At 37.5% G+C, this 18,869-nt stretch overlaps 1 protein-coding gene across 19 annotated transcripts in view; it reads right to left on the minus strand.

The window, feature by feature from the left end:
* Window positions 1-18,869, minus strand: part of PICALM (phosphatidylinositol binding clathrin assembly protein) — a 104,504-nt gene that overhangs the window by 65,858 nt on the left and 19,777 nt on the right. For 18 of the 19 annotated variants that reach the window (XM_032167098.2, XM_032167091.3, XM_032167093.2 and 15 more), the window contains exons 2-3: window positions 7,333-7,475; window positions 1,780-1,855 (exon numbers count right to left, since the gene is read on the minus strand). In XM_032167098.2, coding sequence (XP_032022989.1) covers window positions 1,780-1,855; window positions 7,333-7,475 — 219 coding nt within the window. Of the gene's footprint in view, window positions 1-1,779; window positions 1,856-7,332; window positions 7,476-7,926; window positions 8,109-18,869 lie in introns of all 19 variants that reach the window. The other variant, XM_058446852.1, reaches the window with a different exon arrangement.

Genomic DNA, 18,869 nt, shown 5'->3' on the forward strand with positions numbered 1-18,869 from the left:
GTCTCAGCATCTTCAAGATTTGGTTTACTCTGATCTAACTTGACTAAGCTATGATGCTTTCCTGGTAACACGTAATTCCCTCTCCCCTCCTCTCTCTACTGCATTATAAAATTTCAACTCTATAAAAAATTTTTGTGCTTGATTTTGGCTCTGAACGCTTCTTGGGGGCTATCTGCCACTACATGTTCTCAAATACACCATTCATATATATTCTATTCACATTCATTTGCTCCGTAAATCTTAAATATTCATATCCATGTGAATGACTTTCACATCCATATACATCTGTGTATCCATGCTTACTTTCACATGCATGTATTGTATCTGTGTACCTGTGCTTAAGCCAACCCATCTTCTCATCCTTCTCTTGAAGCCCAGCACAAATCTCACCTTCTCTAAAGACATTTTCCTGATTGAGCCTCACTGCTGAATATTCCTAACTCATTTGGCATATCTTTATGAGGTACTCCCTAAAGCTGACATTCTATAATGCTAACAGCCTAGTTATAGAACTAAGTAAAACAGATCCCATTAAGACAATGTGCATGGACAGCTATAACCACATTATGTCCATTTCAAGTTACTAAATAAGAAATAACAGGCCGGGTGCGGTGGCTGGCTCATGCCTGTAATCCCAGCACTTCGGGAGGCCAAGGCAAGCAGATCATGAGGTCAAGAGGTGGAGACCACCCTGGCCAACATGGTGAAACCCCATCTCTACTAAAAATACACAAACTAGCTGGGCGTGGTGACACGCGTGGGTAGTCCCAGCTACTCGGGAGGCTGAGGCAGGAGAATCGCTTGAACCCGGGAGGTGGAGGTTGCAGTGAGCCAAGATCATGCCACTGCACTCCAGCCTGGTGACAGAATGAGACTTTGTCTCAAAAAAACATAAATAAGAAAACAGCTATGAATATGAAGGAACAATTCATCTCAATAAATTATATCTACTTTAGCTACTAAAACATGTAATATTCCAACTACATTTCTTGGAATGAAACATAAAATACTATAATAACAATGAAAGCAAATATTTACATAGCATTTCTTTTTTTGTTTGTTTTTTTGAGACAGAGTCTAGCTTTGTCACCCAGGCTGGAGTACAGTGGCATGATCTTGGCTCACTGCAACCTTCGCCTCCTGGGTTCAAGCGATTCTCCTGCCTCAGCCTCCTGAGTAGCTGGGATTACAGGTGTGCACCACCAATCCCGGCTAATTTTTGTATTTTTAGTAGAGACGGGGTTTCACCATGTTGGCCAGGCTGGTCTCGAACACTTGACCTCAAGAGACCTACCCGCCTCAGCCTCCCAAAGTGCTGGGATTACAGGCATGAGCCACCGTACCTGGCCTTACATAGCACGTCTTGTGTGCCAGGCACTGTTCTAAGCACTTTGTAGTAATTAACTAGGTTAAGTCTCGTGACAATCTTATTGGGTAGGTACTATCACTATTCCTCGATTCTACTGATGCAGAGGCGAAGTAACCTGCCCAAGTTCATATAGCTGGTAGGCAGCAAAGACGAGATTCAAACCCAGACAGTCCAGCTCCAGAATTCATGCTCTCAAATAACTACTCTGTACTCCCTCTCAGAGAGCTCTGAGTATCTGGTAGGAAAATTAATATTAATCTTCAAATTAAAAAGTTTTTTCTTTCCTACAACCTTCACTAAAATATAAGGTTTAAAGTAGCACATGTTCTAAAAGACAAAGTTCTACTCTGGAGTAATCATCATGTGGGTGTCATTCTTTTGATTTTCTATAATGAAAAAGTTATCTTTACCTTGCAATCCACTTTTATCCAAAAAATTGCTTAAGTTAAACAACGTGTTTCTTGAAGCCAAATACTGAATAAAACGCTGGAAAAAAAAATAATTACATCATATTAAGGTACTGCCATCTCACAAACCCTAATTCTAAAATTAGGAGAAAAGTTATGGTTAACGCATTCCATTAAGCTTATCTAGTTTAAATTTCTCATCCTCACTCCTTCCATTAACTAGTTACCAAACCTAAAAACATAATACATATTTTTCACTAGCATGCGAGAATTTATTAAAGCCTAATGCCCACAGATATATTATAGTATTAAGTCAAAATAATAAAAGCAAATAGACAGTGGAACCAGTAGTTTTGGTTTTATTACAGCATATTAAAACTATAGCTAATCATTTTTAGGTGGCATCTGTATTTTAAACAGCCATCTGGTATACCAAAGTTTTGGCTTTTTAAAAAAAAACAAAATACTTCTAAACATACAAGAAAGCAAGAGATCCTCTTAATCACTGTCCAGATTAAACAAATTCACATGCTCACTTCAGATTTTATATAGAATCAAAACATTATAGCCTCCATTGAAGAACCACACCTTCAATCTCCCTTCCCTCCCTCTTCAGAGGTGAGTACTTTTCTGAAACAGGTATACATTACTTTCACACAGGTTTTCACCATTTTACTAGATATACAAGTATCTATAAACTATCCAATTGTTTCCTATTTTAAATTTACACAAGTATCATAGTATACTTACTCTTTGCAACGTGTTTTAACTCAACTTTTCCCTAAGAATTATCCCACTTAACATTTCATTTTAAATGATGTTCTAATATTCCAATGAATATATCATCATAAATCCATTTATTTGTTACGGATATACTTTCTAATTTTCGCTATTATTAACAAAATTGTATTGACATATTTCTTCATGGTCTCCATGCATAAGTATATGAGTATATGAGTTTCTCAGGATATATACCTAGGGATGAATTATTAGGCCAGCACATATGTAAAAGCTCATCTTCTCAATATTGCCAAAATGGTCTCTGAAGTGCTTACCATAGTACATAACCTTAGTCTCCTTCACATACAGCCTCTAAATAGCTAAAGAAATGCCTTTCAACTTCACTTCTTAGGATTCCTTTACTTTCTTCTTCGTTTTTTTTTTTAATGCATGTAGAGGCTAATAATCAACTAGGATGTATACCATCACCTCCGAAGTCAGTCCTTGTTTTTTTTTTTTTTGAGACAGGGTCTCGCTCTGTCGTCCAGGCTGGAGTATAGTGGTGTGATCACAGCTTTCCACCCTCCTGCTCTCAAGCAATCCTCCCATCTCAGCACGAAGCACCACCCACCATCCACTCCTCACCCTCGCCCCCAAGCAGCTGGGACTACAGGCATGTCCAGCTCACATTTTTTAAAAAATTTTTTGTAGAGACAACGTCTTACTACATTGCCTAGGCTGGTCTGGAACTCTTTGGCTCAAGCAATCCTCCCGCTTGGCCCCCCAAACTGTCAGGATTACAGGTATGAGCCACTGTGCCCGGCCCCCAAATCAGACTTGTACAGCTGAGATCACCCCAAACTAACAAACCAGGATTTTGAAAATCAATTTGTAAAGTGAAGACTCATATTTCACAATTATCCTAAAACAGTGTTTCAAAAAGTTATAAAAATATCATAAGACAATATTAGACTATGATTTTAATAGATTTGGATAAGACTCTTCTTTACCTCTGCATTCTAAATTAATGTAAATAATTTAGTCTACCAGGCCATTTCATTTATGATTTTAGAGATAATAAATCTAAATTTTCCTTTTTATTTTATTAGTCCTTTCTACCTTCATTATATTTAGCTGCAAAGACATATATGGCTTTAATCAAGTTTTGATTTTGTTTTCAACAGCATCCTAATGATATTCAAAATGGTATTAAATTGAGCACCATGCCAACACTCTGGCAAGTAATAAGGCTTCATAGGTTCCCATTTTGGGTCATAAGCGGTAACCTGAAATGGATTATCCTAAAACTTCATTTAAAGAATGGCAATGTGGAAGGTGGGTGATTAGGTACATAAGCATTTGTTATACCATTCACTCTACTACTGTGTATATTAGAAACTTTTCATAACAAAATATTTAAGGCCGGGCGCGCTCATGCCTGTAATCCCAGCACTTTGGGAGGCTGAGGCAGGCGGATCATGAGGTCAGGAGATAGAGACCATCCTGGCTAACACGGTGAAACCCCGTCTCTGCTAAAAATACAAAAAAATTAGCCAGGCGAGGTGGCACACGCCTGTAGTCCCAGCTACTCCAGAGGCTGAGGCAGGAGAATGGCGTGAACCCAGGAGGCGGAGCTTGCGGTGAGCCGAGATCGCGCCCATTGCACTCCAGCCTGGGCGACAGAGCGAGACTCTCTCAAGAAAAGAAAAAAAAAAATATTTAAAGAACATATTTCAGATTATTTTACCCAAAATGGTATTAAATACTTTATAATAAATCCATGCTTGGTTCTATACCTCTCTTTTCTAATTTCATCTACAAATTTTTAACTCTGCATTTTCATGTATTAATCACCTATAACTTGTCATACTATAATAAGAGCCTTGGTCAATTCTATTTACCATGAAAGTACTATCATATTATTGAGGAAGTTCCAGAAGTGACTTACCCAAGTCACCCAGTTGGTAAGTGAACAACGGTATAGAAGTACCTACCTGCCTCGTGTCAATGGTCTATAACACAATGCTCACTCAGCCTTACCTTTTGAGATTTTTCTCTGTGGCCAGGTTTCTCAACGTAAGTACTCTGACACTGAATGAGATAATTCTTTGTTGTTGGAGACTGCTCTGTGCATTACTGTTTTTTCTTTTCTCTCTTTTTTTTTTTTTTTTTTTGAGATGGAGTCTCTTGCTCTGTTGCCCAGGCTGGCATGCAAAGGTGTAATCTCGCTCACTGCAACCTCTGCTTCCCAGGTTTAAGTGATTCTCCTGCCTCAGCCTCCTGAGTAGCTGGGATTACAGATGCGCGCCACCACGCCTGGCTAATTTTTGTATTTTTTAGTAGAGATGGGGTTTCACCATGTTGGTCACACTGGTCTCGAATTCCCAACCTCAGGTGATCCACCCACCTTGGCCTCCCAAAGTGCTGGGATTACAGGCATGAGTCACCGCACCCAGCCTGTTCTGTGCATTATTATAAGATGTTTTGAAGCAGCCCTGGCCTTTACCTACTAGATACCAGCAGCATCCCCTTCAGTTGTGACAAATGTCCCCTAAGGGAAAAAAAAATCATCCCCCTTCCCCACTCAGTTTTGAGAACCATCGCTCCATGGTATTCCAATCACCACAGCATAGTGAAATCCTATGTATAGCCTCTAACAAATTAATGGCACCTGCCAATGGGAACACCTGAAGGCTGTACAAACTAGCATAAAAAATGAACAGAGCATGGAATTTGCTTTAACTACTTACAGGAAGCTAAACATGAGTTTATCAAAAAAATACACTACAATGCTATCTTTCTCCCCTTGTCAGTCAATTCTACAAAATGACTGTCAACTTTCTGTTTTGTCTTTATTAATATTTGCCTCTAGTACTATCAATTACCTTATTTACAGCCTCTGAAAGCCATTATTGATAGTTCATTTATCTGGCAGTGTAGCTGGTTATATTTGTGGCTTTTCCTTTTTAAAAAATAAACTACATCAAATAAATAAATAAAGGAGAAGAAGAAGAAAAGTACACACAAGCTTGGAATTCTTCAGAATAATCATAATCTTAACTAAACATATTCTTGCTAAAAGTAAAAACTATTATCCTAGTTAAGATGTTTCAAGTTACATTTAAGCTAATACAGCCAAACATTTCTATTAGCTCTATAAACTGGTTATAATGAATTAGAAAGCAACTAACATAAGTCCTAAAAATGGTCATGTCTGCTGACTTAGCAATCACATTACAGGTAACACTTAGGGGAAATCATTTTTAAAAATTAAAAACTACAAATAAAATCACTCAATGTGGTGGTATAACGATGAATCAGAAAACTCAATTTCCAGCAAGGAAAATAGTTTAAAAATTGTGAACTATATGATCAATTACATAGTTATTAAAGATGATAAAAAAGACAACATGGTGATGCTGATAGTGTAATATTATATAAAAAGCTAAGTGTATTTTATCTAGATTATGATTATAGCCATTTAAAAAACAGAAATACTTTTGGACAAGAACTAGAGGGAAGACCAAAATGTGCCAATAGTAAGATGTGCTGGAATAATAAAGTTGTGGGTAAATTCCTGCTTTAATTTTGAACTTTAATAATGCTATATTGGTAGTTGTCAAAAAATAGTTTCAATACTGAAAAGCCCAAAATAACACACGACGTGATGGATGTCAGTAAGTCATTATGCTCAGAAAACTAATACCAATGACTAAAGTTCTTTCTCGTCTCTAGAGGATTATCTTCCCGGGCTGCATTTTTCTAAGGCACATACCGACGAAGATTTATCTAGTTCTACTCAGATGTTCTTGAAAAGCTCCTGTTAATACAATTTTACAAATAAGTTTATTGAGCTGAGAAAACGAACCAAAAAATTAGCTGCTAGGCTATCACGGAAAGTAAGATGATTCTCTCAAAACAGAGAATTTCAAAAGCTTATGAAAACAAACCAAAAAATTAGCTGCTAGGCTATCATGGAAAGTAAGATGATTCTCTCAAAACAGAGAATTTCAAAAGCTTATGTATCTTATTTGTTACCCTTTTAGGCAACAAAGGCTTCAGACACACCTCTCTGCTGAAGACGGCACTCTTCAATCAGTCCCTCTCAGCAAATGCCATCTTAGTCCTAAATATCACAGCTTTGAAGTAGGCAAAGTGCTTCCATAAACAACTATATGAGATCAGACAAGAATCTAAAGCTGGGTGATGGCTTACGCCTGTAATCCCAGCACTTTGGGAGGCTAAGGTGGGAAGATCACTTGATCCCAGAAGTTCAAGACCAGCCTAAGCCAAGATGGAAAGACCCCCCATCCCTACAAAAAAACTTAAAAATAAGCCAGGCATGGTGGCATACACTTGTAATCCCAGCTACATGGGAGGCTGAGGTGGGAAGGTCCCTTGAGCCCAGGAATTTGAGGTAGCAGTGAGCTATGATGGTACCACTGCATCTTAGCCTGGGCAACAAAGCAAGACCCTGTCTCAAAACAAACCAACAAACAAACAAAATCTAACTGGGCTATAATAAAAGAACAAATGAATATAGACAAACACACAGTCTATAAACAGGACCAGCAAAAACCAGGGATGCTTATGGAACCCATTTCTAGGCATTAATCTTTGCTTCTTGATCCATTATTGATGTCCTCTGTGCTCTGACCCACTTTTTGCTTTCTGGCTTATAGGCTATCTTTCCTCAAATTACAGGGTCTATAATTATATTTCTGGCTAGGCACCTTGACCTTTGTACCTGGAAGCTGTTTCTGAAGTTTCAGTGACAGAAGCTAGCTAACAATAGTCAACACGTCAGTATACTTGTTCAATAAAAATTCTGCTTACCTCATTTCCATACACCATCAAATGATGAGTTGTAATGAGAGATTTGAAGACCACCACCCAACTACTATTAGTAGTTCTTTCAAATAAACTGTCTGCCAGCTGTGGGATGTTCACATTCATCTCATTTGTACACTGAATTAAGTCTGCAATAAAAAATTTTTAAATGATTAATTTCCTCTGTGGTTTTTATTGTTAATACCAGATTTGCATACAAACAGGCAAAAGATTTAACACAAAGTGGAGCAGTAATAGTTTGGAGATGTTGTTAAAAATCTCTCAATTAAGAGCAACTGAGACTACCATAATCTACCTAAGAAGCAGGGTACCAATTAGAATCACATAAATGATCAACAATACCAAAAAATAAATCAAACTCCCTCAGGGTATAATTCACTCTCAAGTACTTCGGTCATCTCAAAATGAATTGTTTCAAGGTTTTGAGGAAGCTTCCGTTTCCTTACTACTTAAAAACTTTCCATTAAAATACTGGTATTATTCATCTCTTTAAAATTAAATTTAACATTTTTCTTTAAATAAAGCTTATTTAAAGAAATCATCCATACAGAAGAATGAACAACATTAAGATCAAACTACCTTTATGAATATCCACCCTAGAATGCTGTCTTTGCAACAGGAAGATAAACAGGGCAGAGATCTGGTCTGTAATTGAGTTGGATCTCAGTTTGTTCATACAAAATATTTATCCTCCTTCTCTCCCCTCAGTTCTACTGAATTAGCTCAGATCAGTTGATAACTAGGTAATACTGAGAAAAAAACTGGAAAAAAAGATTCTCAATAAAACTTAAGGAGAGTAACCTACAATCTGTTTAAGAGATATTATTGGTAAACTCAATGAAGAAAATGTAAAATAGGTCGGGTGCGGTGGCTCACCCCTGTAATCCCAGTACTTTGGGAAGCCGAGGTGGGGTGGATCACCCGAGGTCAGGAGTTTGAGACCAGCCTGGCCAACATGCCGAAACCCCGTCTTTACTAATAATACCAAAAACATTAGCTGGGCTTGGTGGCGGGCACAGGTAATTCCAGCTAGTCAGGAGGCTGAGGCAGGACAATTGCTTGAACCTGGGAGGTGGAGGTTGCAGTGAGCAGAGATAGTACCACTGCACTCCAGCCTGGGCAACAGAGTGAGACTCCACCTCAATACAAAAAAGTAATATAATATAATCCAATTTAGAGTTATAACAGAGGAGAAAACCAAGAAATGAGTTGTTTTACTTTAAAAATACATATAAAATACAATGTATAAATGTCTCACCTATACTACAATAAAGGGAAAAAAAGTTATTCATGACATTAATTTCTTCACTTTTAATCTTCAGTGTATAATGATTAAATACGAATTCAAATGATCTAACTTGGGCTTGACTGCTAGCAAGAAATGACAATGTAACTATCAACATTTACTTAAAATTTTTCCTTTAATAGGTCCAATTATTATACAAGTTAACATCTGATAAACACATGCATTTTAGATAAGCAGCTACGGTGGCCAATACTGCTTAAAGAACAAAGAACAAAACAGAGTGCCCATGGAACAGCAGAATGACACAAAGCTTTCACAATTCAGACTATTTGCAACAAAAATGAAACAGTAAATCCAACTTGGATATGCAGGCTTCAACTTCTGAGAGTAAAAAAATGGAATTTAATCTCTGCCTTCTCTAGGTCTTCACAGCACTTTATAACTGGTCTATGGCACTGAACATATTACACTAGACTTGTTTCAACGACAGTACTTTATACACACACACACGCACACGCACACACAATACTACATAGTACATGGCGCATGGTGTGTGTGTATATATATATACTGTACTATATATGTTATAAAACATGTGTATGTATACGTACATATATCCACACTATATTCCCTTTGTGATCTGTTCCTCCCCCCACTGCATCACTGCCATCTTCTTTGCAACGCCTCCCATATGCCAAGCACTCTTATCTCAGGTGTTTGGTACTATTGTTCCTTCTGCCTAGAATTCTCTTCTGCTAGGTACCTATGCTGCTTGCTCCCTTCACCTCCTTCCTATAGCTATTTGCTAAAGTGTCACCATATTAGATAAACTTCCCTGAATATTTACGCAAAATAACAAAGCCTTGGGCATCCCCCTACCTCTAAACCCTCATTATCCCCCCTTACTCTGCTTATTTCTCTCCAAAGCATTTATTACCACTGAACTCATCTTAATTTGTTTAATGTCTTTCTCTCTCAATTAAAATGTTTTTAAGTTCCATGTGGGCAGGGCTTTTTTGTTCTCAACTCTATCCCCAAAGACCTAGAACAGTGCCTCAAATATAATGATCAGTCATATTTTTCAAGACATTCATTTTGGTATGCATATGGGTACTCTTAACATGACATTTTTTAAAAAGCATCCAAGATTGTGGCCTTACATAAGTTAAATCAACATCTTACAACTACCTGTACAACCTGCTATTCTCAAAAGGCTGAAAAACAAAGCCGAGCCCAATACATGTGCAAATTTTCAAATGTCAAATTAAAAGGGGATCTAACAAATAAAGGTTTTTACTATAATGCTTACTAAAAACTATAGTATGCTTTAGTATTGATCACAGAAAAACTGGAGTTATTTTGAAGGATAACTCCAGAAGCTAAAAAAAATTCTTCACACATAATAAAACAGGAAAAATTAAGTAAGAATTCACACTGAGATTATGAATCCAGAAAAGACCAACTGTAAAACCAAAGTTATACAAATATTACAGGTGGGATGGGGAGGATATTAAATAAAACTAGCAATATATACCTCCCATAGTCTTTAACTCAGCCATTTTCTCCATACAGTAATTTTTTATCTGTACAATGTTTCTAATTTAATAGTACCCTGAAAATGCTTCCAAGTTTGAGCTCCAAGTCATGAAGGAAAATATTCTTCCCACCTCTGACTAACCAAAAGTAAACTGTTCCAAACAAAAGTAACACTTGTCATGGGACTCTCAATAGTTATTGCTTTTCCCACTCTCAATCCAGAAGATACTATTTCTTAAAAAGCAAACACTGTAACAATTTCCCTCGCCAACCAATAAGTTACCAAAATTTGATCTTATATTTTCTTTTCATTATTTATCTCAAGAATATAAAAACTGAAGTACCTTCTTGAATATTCATTAACAATTTCTGAATCCCACACACACTAAAAAAAAAAAAACAAGTACCACATGGCATGTAGGTTCTCTGCTTTAGGTATGAGTGAGAATTTACAAAGATTTCCAATATTTAAGGGGATGAAGACAATAGGCCTAAAAAGAAGCCTACCATAGAAATGACAATCATTTTTCCATGTAGAGAAAGCAGAAGGAACCAATACCCACCACACAAACACAAATGCTCTCATTTTTATTATTTCATATGCTCCTTCAACAAACAATGACTGAGGTAGATAAAGCTGATGTTAACTGTATTTACACAGGCAAGGTCACAGGAGCTAAGTGACAGATTCATGACTAGAATTAAATTTTTGCAAAGGATAAGGATCCATTAAAACATACAGCAAGTAAATGCTCAACTAGCCAATTTAATACACGTTCTCGATTGAAAACTAATTAAAAACAAAAACAATAGAAAAACAGTGAAATGCAAAACAGTATTTTTGTATTCTGAGGAAGTCTTTTTTTTAACAAAGTACCAAAAATTTAGAAGTAAGCAGTTACCAAATGGTTTCATTAATCTTACAGTCATATTCCTAGTGTAGGCCTTTACAAACTCTCCCACCAGGCAGAGTTCACCAACTTCAGCCTATATAGATTTCCCCAGGCAGAGTTCATCAACTTCAGAAACTTAAATTAGGACACTCAGGGTTCACTTCTACAGCAAGTCAGGCAACCCAGCCAGTGGTCTGAGCCATCAGAATGCAGCGTTCTCAAGTTCCCATCTGAACAGCAACTCACTAGGCTACATTAAAACCACACTGATACTCAAATAAGATTTTCTAAAAAAAGAAGCCTGGCTTAAACCAGTATTTGTTTGTTTGTTTTTAAATCAACATATCACAATCACTTAGCCAAACACAGTAACACATATAAAATTTAGTAATCCCTTTCAAAACGGTCATTTTGAAAGAGACCTTTTTTTTACAACTGCCCTCATAGATTTACAACCTAAAATTGATTTATTCAGTCATCTAGAAAACTGGAGATACGGCTGGGCGTGGTGGCTCACGTCTGTAATCCCAGCACTTTGGGAGGCTGAGGCGGGCGGATTACTTGAGGTCAGGAGTTCGAGACCAGCCTGGCCAACATGGTGAAACCCTGTCTCTACTAAAAAAAATACAAAAATTAGCCGGGCATGGTGGCACATGCCTGTAATCCCAGCTTCTCAGGAGGCTGAGGCAGTAGAATTGCTTGAGTCTGGGAGGCGGACGTTGCAGTGAGCCGAGATCATGCCACTGCACTCCAGCCTGGCCTACAGAGTGAGACTCTGTCTCAAAAAAAAAAAAAAAAAAAAAAAAAAAAAAAAAAAAAAAAAAAAAAAAAAGAAAGACAAAGGAAAAGAAAATTGGAGATAAAATTAATGTGGAAGGCAAGGCAAATTAACTGGTTAATCAAATTTTGCTTCACTTATCAAATCTTTGTAATTTTTCCTTGGTGGGAGTAGAAACAAAAAGAATATTTGTCAAAAAATAGTAACCAGAGGATAAGAAACTCTTATATGAAGTATCAGCAAAATTTTTTTCATATAGCAAAATTGTTTTAAGTATTTCAAAACTATGCAAGTTGAAATTAGACATAGGCTAATCAAAGTTAAATACAGGCAAATCTGCCTAGTCATAAGTATCAAATGTCTAGGAAATGAAATGAACAGCCTTATTTCTTACTCCAATGATTTGTGAAAGGGATCATAAAATATGGTCCAAATTAAGATGTAACCGTTAAAATTTTATCTGTAAAGTTTATGGGGTCTTCTGTGAGAAACACAACGTTATATTTTTATATAACTTCCAGTAGAATTAACTCAAAACTATGCTCTTCACAGGCTGACTTACACCTTAAGAAATCTAACCAACATAATTGGACTTTAATAACTGGGGAAATACTCTTAAAGACAGAATATGGAATGCTGAGTACAATGACAAAGATTGACAAGATAATCAGATGGCTTTTGTAACAATACTAATGAAGCTAAGGGACCTAACTCATAATCTAAGTGGACATATCCAAGAGTGAAGAGTTAATCAAATGACACTACAGGCTGACTATGAAATACTATGAGGCCAACAAATGCACGGCACAAAAAATAAAAGCTGTCAGGAGAAAATGTTCACCACATATTAAGTCAAAAGTCATAGTAAAGAAAAATACACAGTACAATTCCATTTTTTTAAACTGTATGTGTGAGGCTAGGCGTTGTGGTTCATGCCGGTAATCCCAGTGCTTTGGGAGGTCGAGGTAAGATGACTGCTTGAGGTCAAGAGTTTGAGACCAGCCTAAGCAACATAGGGAGATCCTGTCTCAATAAAAAACAAAATAAATAAACTTTTTTTTGATATGGAGTCTCGCTCTGTAGCCAGGCTGGAGTGCATGGCGTGATCTCGGCTCACTGCAACCTCCACCTTCCAGGTTCAAGTGATTCTCCTGCCTCAGCCTCCCGAGCAGCTGGGACTACAAGAGCCCGCAACCACGCCCAGCTAATTTTTGTATTTTTAGTAGAGATGGGGTTTCACCAGGTTGGCCAGGATGGTCTCGATCTCTTGATCTCGTGATCCGCCTGCCTCAGACTCCCAAAGGGCTGGGATTACAGGCATGAGCCACCGCACCCAGCCAAAAAAAAAAAAAAAAAAAAAAAAATTTTTTTTTTTTTTTTTTTTTTGAGACAGAGTCTCACTCTATCGCCCAGGCTGTTATGCAGTGGTGTGATCTCGGCTCACTGCCACCTCTGCCACCCAGGTTCACACAATTCTCCTGCCTCAGCCTCCCAAGTAGCTGGAATTACAGGCATCTGCCACCGTGCCCGGCTAATTTTTGTATTTTTAGTAGAGACGGGGTTTCACCATCTTGGCCAAGCTGGTCTTGAACTCCTGACTTTGTGATCCACCTGCCTCGGCCTCCCAAAGTGCTGGGATTACAGGCGTGAGCCACTGCACCCAGCCCCCAAATTTTTTTTTTAATTAGTGCTTGTAGTGGAGGTTGAGGCGGGAAGATAGTTTGAGCCCAAGAGTTTAAGGTTACAGTGAACTGTGATCATGATATTGCACTCCACTCGGACAACACAGAAAGACACTGTCTAAAAAAAAAGTTGTGTATGTGTAATATTTTCTTGTATATACTGTATTTGCCCAAATACAAGGTGATGCATACACAATCGAACACTTCCAAAATGACTCAGCAACTATGTCATATATGAACAGTTAGAGAAAAATAATTTATAAAGGAACGATAACACTGTTACTTCCATAAACTAATTTCAGTACCTCTCATGTCACATAGCACACACCAATTCTGTATTGTAATTTAACCCACACCCTTTAGAACATTATCATGATCAACAGCAGAAAGGAGAGCCATGACACATTCTTTATCTCCTCAAGGATGTGAGGAAGAGGTGGTACAAGAATAAGAGCTGCTGGGCCAGGCATGGAGGCTTACGCCTATAATCCCAACACTATGGAAGGTTGAGGCAGGTAGATCACTTGAGGTCAGGAGTTCGAGACCAGCCTGGCCAATATGGTGAAACCTTGTCTCTACTAAAAACACAAAAATTAGCCAGGCATAGTGGCACATGCTTGTAATCCCAGCTACTTGGGAGGCTGAGACAGAAGAACCGCTTGAACCCGGGAGGTGGAGCTTGCAGTGAGCCGAGATCGCGCCACTGCACTCCAGTCTGGGCGACAGAGCACAACTCCGTCTCAAAAAAAAAAAAAAAAAAGAATGGATGGTGATAGCCTGTGAAAAAAATTTCTAATGTAAATTAGAAAGATCTTACACAAAAGGAAAGACGTTATATAACTTTAAAAAAGGGGCTGTGGATGACCGAAAAAACACAAAATATCCAATATATACATGAATGTAAAATGAGTCAAATGTTATGTGGTGAAGTACGTATGAGTGGGGAAAAGAAACCACTGTTTTAAAATCATAGATTACTTTTCTTTCTAATAATTTTTTAAAATTTTATTGATTTATTTTTATAGAGACGAGGTCTCCCTTTGTTGCCCAGGCTAGTCTTGAACTCTTGGGCTCAAGGGATCCTTCTCCTCGGCCTCCCAAAGTCCTGGGATTACTACAGATGTGAGCCACCGCACTCAGCCACATTACTTTTTATAGTAATCTTTCATATGTATTCTGACTAGTGAGTTTCAATATTATGAGGCTGACTGCTTCATCTATATCCCTAACATTTACATATTTAAATAGGTTAAATAAATAAAACTTGAGGGTCTGTCAATGTCTCTGGGAAAATGTGGGCTTGCTTTATATTCGGGGTTACCTTACATTCAGGTACATACAGTATAGGTGTATATACGTTTAAGTGTGTGTATATATTCCAAACTGCTTAAAGTGAGACACAGGATGAAGCCACACACTTTCAGAGCTATCCCTTTTGCTGGAAATGACTGCATGCAATTCAAATAAACAACTGACTGATTCACCTAAGTATATGCCAAATACTTAGATATACAAAGGTGAGAAGATGCAAAATTTCTCCCCTACTAAACTGAGGTCTTTGAGCGTAAAGATACAGCCTCACAATACATTGTGGTGATTGTAATCTGTATGTATAGGATTCAGAGATGGCAAAAAGAGCAGGCGATTGTTTTGGAGGGGAAAGCAAATTTTCCCCAGTTTCAATTTCATACTCTCTTAACTCATCATACAATAATAGTTACAGCACTTTTCACACTTCATTACAATTACTAGCTCATATATCAGTCTCTCCTATGAGAGAGCTCACTAAAGGCAGTCCATGCCTTCTTCATCCTCAAATCGCCAGCACCTAGCAGGGTATACCTTAAATATTTATTAAATTAATACTAGTAAATGAAATGTAACTTAGGAGACATCTGTAGAAAGCAACAATATGCTATTTAGTCTAAGCTTTAGTGCAGCGAATTTGGAAAAAAATATATTAGCAATCTAGAGAGTAGCATAATTGTTTTTTCAAGTTTATACCACCCCATATTTCTCCTCCTGCCACTATAGTGATATTATGAACTGCCTCAATAAAAAGCCTCTACTTCAAGAACAGAACACAGAAGAGATTTTTTAAAAGGCATTTTCCTGGCAGAGAAAGGACTGACATCCTTTTTATTTGTGGCAGAAGAAAGATGAGGAACTGAAAAGGGAATATGCACAGAAGAAAGAATTCAGATAGAGCTGGGTACACAAAGCGAACTCCTAAGATACTATATATTAATATATGTCTGAAATTTGGCCTCTTAAGTCATGGCTGAACCCAAGCCAAATTTACCAAACTGTCCAAACTTTAATTTTAAAAGTGCAAACTAAATTGTTTTAAATGAAGTCATTATGTAATTGCTCTAAAATTTTAATCAACACTGAAGACATATTTTTCAGATCAGTCCAATCTACTGTCTCTTAAAATTATTTTTCATTTGTGTCTTTACCCACTAATGTCACAAATACAAAAACTCTTAGAACAAAAGTGGAAAGTTTAAGTCATGAAAATGCTCTATAGAAAAACATATACTCTTGGAATACTCTGACTTCACTGCCACTGACTTGTATTTTCAAGTGAAAGAGTTGTTCCTCCCCCCTCCTCTGATTATCAAAATGTTTTAAATTACTACGTAAGCCTTCTAAATATAAGAAAGTGTAAACCTAGAGCTTTCCCTTGGCATTCTGGTAAACTCTGCATTCCTACCACTAGATGGCAGACTGTACAGAGGAACAACAGGACCCTGGCAAGAACACAGATGCATTCAGGCTCATCTGTAAACCACATCCTTAAATCTTAGATTGTTTAGGATTCCATTCTAGTATTCTAAAGTGGTGATTTTCAAACCTAGATACCTTAGGCCCATCCTAGATTCCAAATAAGGATTACTGTAAGGGATGAGGAAAACCATATTTTGGTAAGCACCACCTCAAAGATTTATTACTTCTATGTCAATTTTTTTTTTTTTTTTTTTTTTTTTTGTGAGATGGAGTCTCGATCTGTCACCCAGGCTGGAGTGCAGTGGCGCGATCTCGGCTCACTGCAAGCTCCGCCTCCCGGGTTCACGCCATTCTCCTGCCTCAGCCTCTCTGAGTAGCTGAGACTACAGGTGCTCGCCACCATGCCCGGCTAATTTTTTTTTTGTATTTTTAGTAGAGACGGGGTTTCACCGTGGTCTCGATCTCCTGACCTCGTGATATGCCCGCCTCGGCCTCCCAAAGTGCTGGGATTACAAGCGTGAGCCACCACGCCCAGCCCCTATGTCAATTTTTAATTTATCAGAAATACAAGACAATAAAAAGCTACTTAATGGAATAAAAACTCATCACTTAATATAAGAATTAAAAATTTTATTTAAACTGAATAAGAAAACAAAAGTATTACAGTGCTCCAACATGAAAAAATAACATATCCATGGTATAAATTACATTCTCTTCTTTGAAGATCTTAAGTTTCGTAATGACAACCCCACCTATAGGAAAGAAAACATATTAAGTATCAAGTAATTTAAGAACAAATGCCAAAATCACAAACACTTTTTTTGTATTACATGCTAAGAACTTACTAATAGTTCGTTAGCCCAGTTAAATATCATCAGGACTATCAAAAAAAAAAAATCTAGTACTGGATCAGAAAAATACAGAAACCTCATTTCCTAAGCAAAATGAAAGTCAACTAACAATACATTGAGAATACTACTTACCTCCACCAATGCTGTGAACCCAAGCAGGGTCCAGGGTGGGGGCAGAAAAATTCTCCTTTCTTTCCAACAAGACAGGGAAAAAGAAACCAACAATTGAGAGGCTCTGCAAGTGCAGATCAGAGTACTACAAAGGAGAAAACATTTATAGTATAATATCTATAATTATTTATAGATAATTCTGGAGAGGTTAAAGGAATTGGGACTAGGTCTGGAGAAAAGTATGTTATTAGTTAAGAATGACCAACCGTCCTGGTTTTGCTGGAACAGTCAAGGTTCATACACCTGTTGTCCAGTGTCCCATTCGGATAGCACACCCTTTCACTCTTAAAAGTGACCCAAGTTTGGATGACATATTACACATCACCTTAGTTATAAGCACCCTAATAAAAGTTTACATGTAGCTAAGAAATTAATACACTACCAGTAGCAGCTATTCACAGTGCATTTGCATTTTCCTTTTTTGAGTGCTATATTCTGGTTCTTAGCCTCCTTAAAATACAAACATGCTTCTATTCTGCCTACTTTGCCCTCTAACCCCTCTACCCATGACCATTTTTAACAATAATCTCTGCTCCTGTTTTTTTCACCCTGGGAAACTCATCTAATTTCTTAACCTCAAAGAAAATCTCTACGCAAATCATTCACAAATTTCTTCTCAGAAAAATCAATCTAAGGTCTTCTGGGGGAGTTAGAGACATTAGAATTTTTCACCTCTGTGTCCAAAAACATCTCACATTTAAAAAACAAGAACATGGTCTCGACTATAACCTAAATGTCCCATTTTTGTTTTAATCAATAACACTCATTCTTAACTTTGTTAAATTCTCAGGAATCCTCTGTCTCTTTGTATCTTCCACAACATGTGACACAGCGCCTTACACATGTGTTCATATGACAGCATAAATATTTGTGGATTTGTAAGTGAAACAAAGGCTCATTTCTCCACTCATAAAATCCAGGAGAGAGAAGTAAGGGTAACAGGGAAAAAGCCTTCCCTGTAGGTAGGTTAAAGTTTTTCGTTAATAGCCAAACCCATGTCTAAATTAAGTAGGAATCCAGAAGATTTTTCATCTCTTCTCTTAAAAATTTTTAAATTCTGCCCAGTCACAGGGAATAATGGATTGCAGTTAAACTCTCTGCCAGAGTCTCCCTCACTCGGAAAACACAAGTTCCGTTCCATGTCCCCAGTGCACATAGAACAACGAGAATCTTTATATTCCACTTTCACGAAGTTTTGCAAACCTCAGTAAGAACAAACAGAAATCCCATTTATTCTAGTATTAACTGCATACTATAATATGCCAATAGTGTTTTATGAGTTAGAAATATACAATAGTGGACAAAGTTTCTATTATCATGGAGCTTATATACTAATGGGAGGAATGTAATCAGTAAACAAACGAACAAATATATGTCAGATGGTGGCAAGTGCTAAGAATTTCTTAGCTCTTGGAAGAGATGGAGCTATGTGTTTGCGGGAGGTTGCTAGGAAGAAGCCCCACATAAAATGACTTTTGACAATTATGGCAACAGTGGTAGTGTGTCACCAGTGGCCTGGAGGCCTATGGAACTGACCATCATGATCAACTACCACCTTCCACATAGTAAGTGTGAAGGCCTCCCATTCATTCTATATCTCACATGTCTGCTCCACCCGTGCCAAACCAAAGACAC

Source organism: Hylobates moloch, unplaced genomic scaffold, assembly GCF_009828535.3.
Source record: "Hylobates moloch isolate HMO894 unplaced genomic scaffold, HMol_V3 SCAFFOLD_11, whole genome shotgun sequence".
Classification (NCBI taxonomy): Eukaryota; Metazoa; Chordata; class Mammalia; order Primates; family Hylobatidae; genus Hylobates; species Hylobates moloch.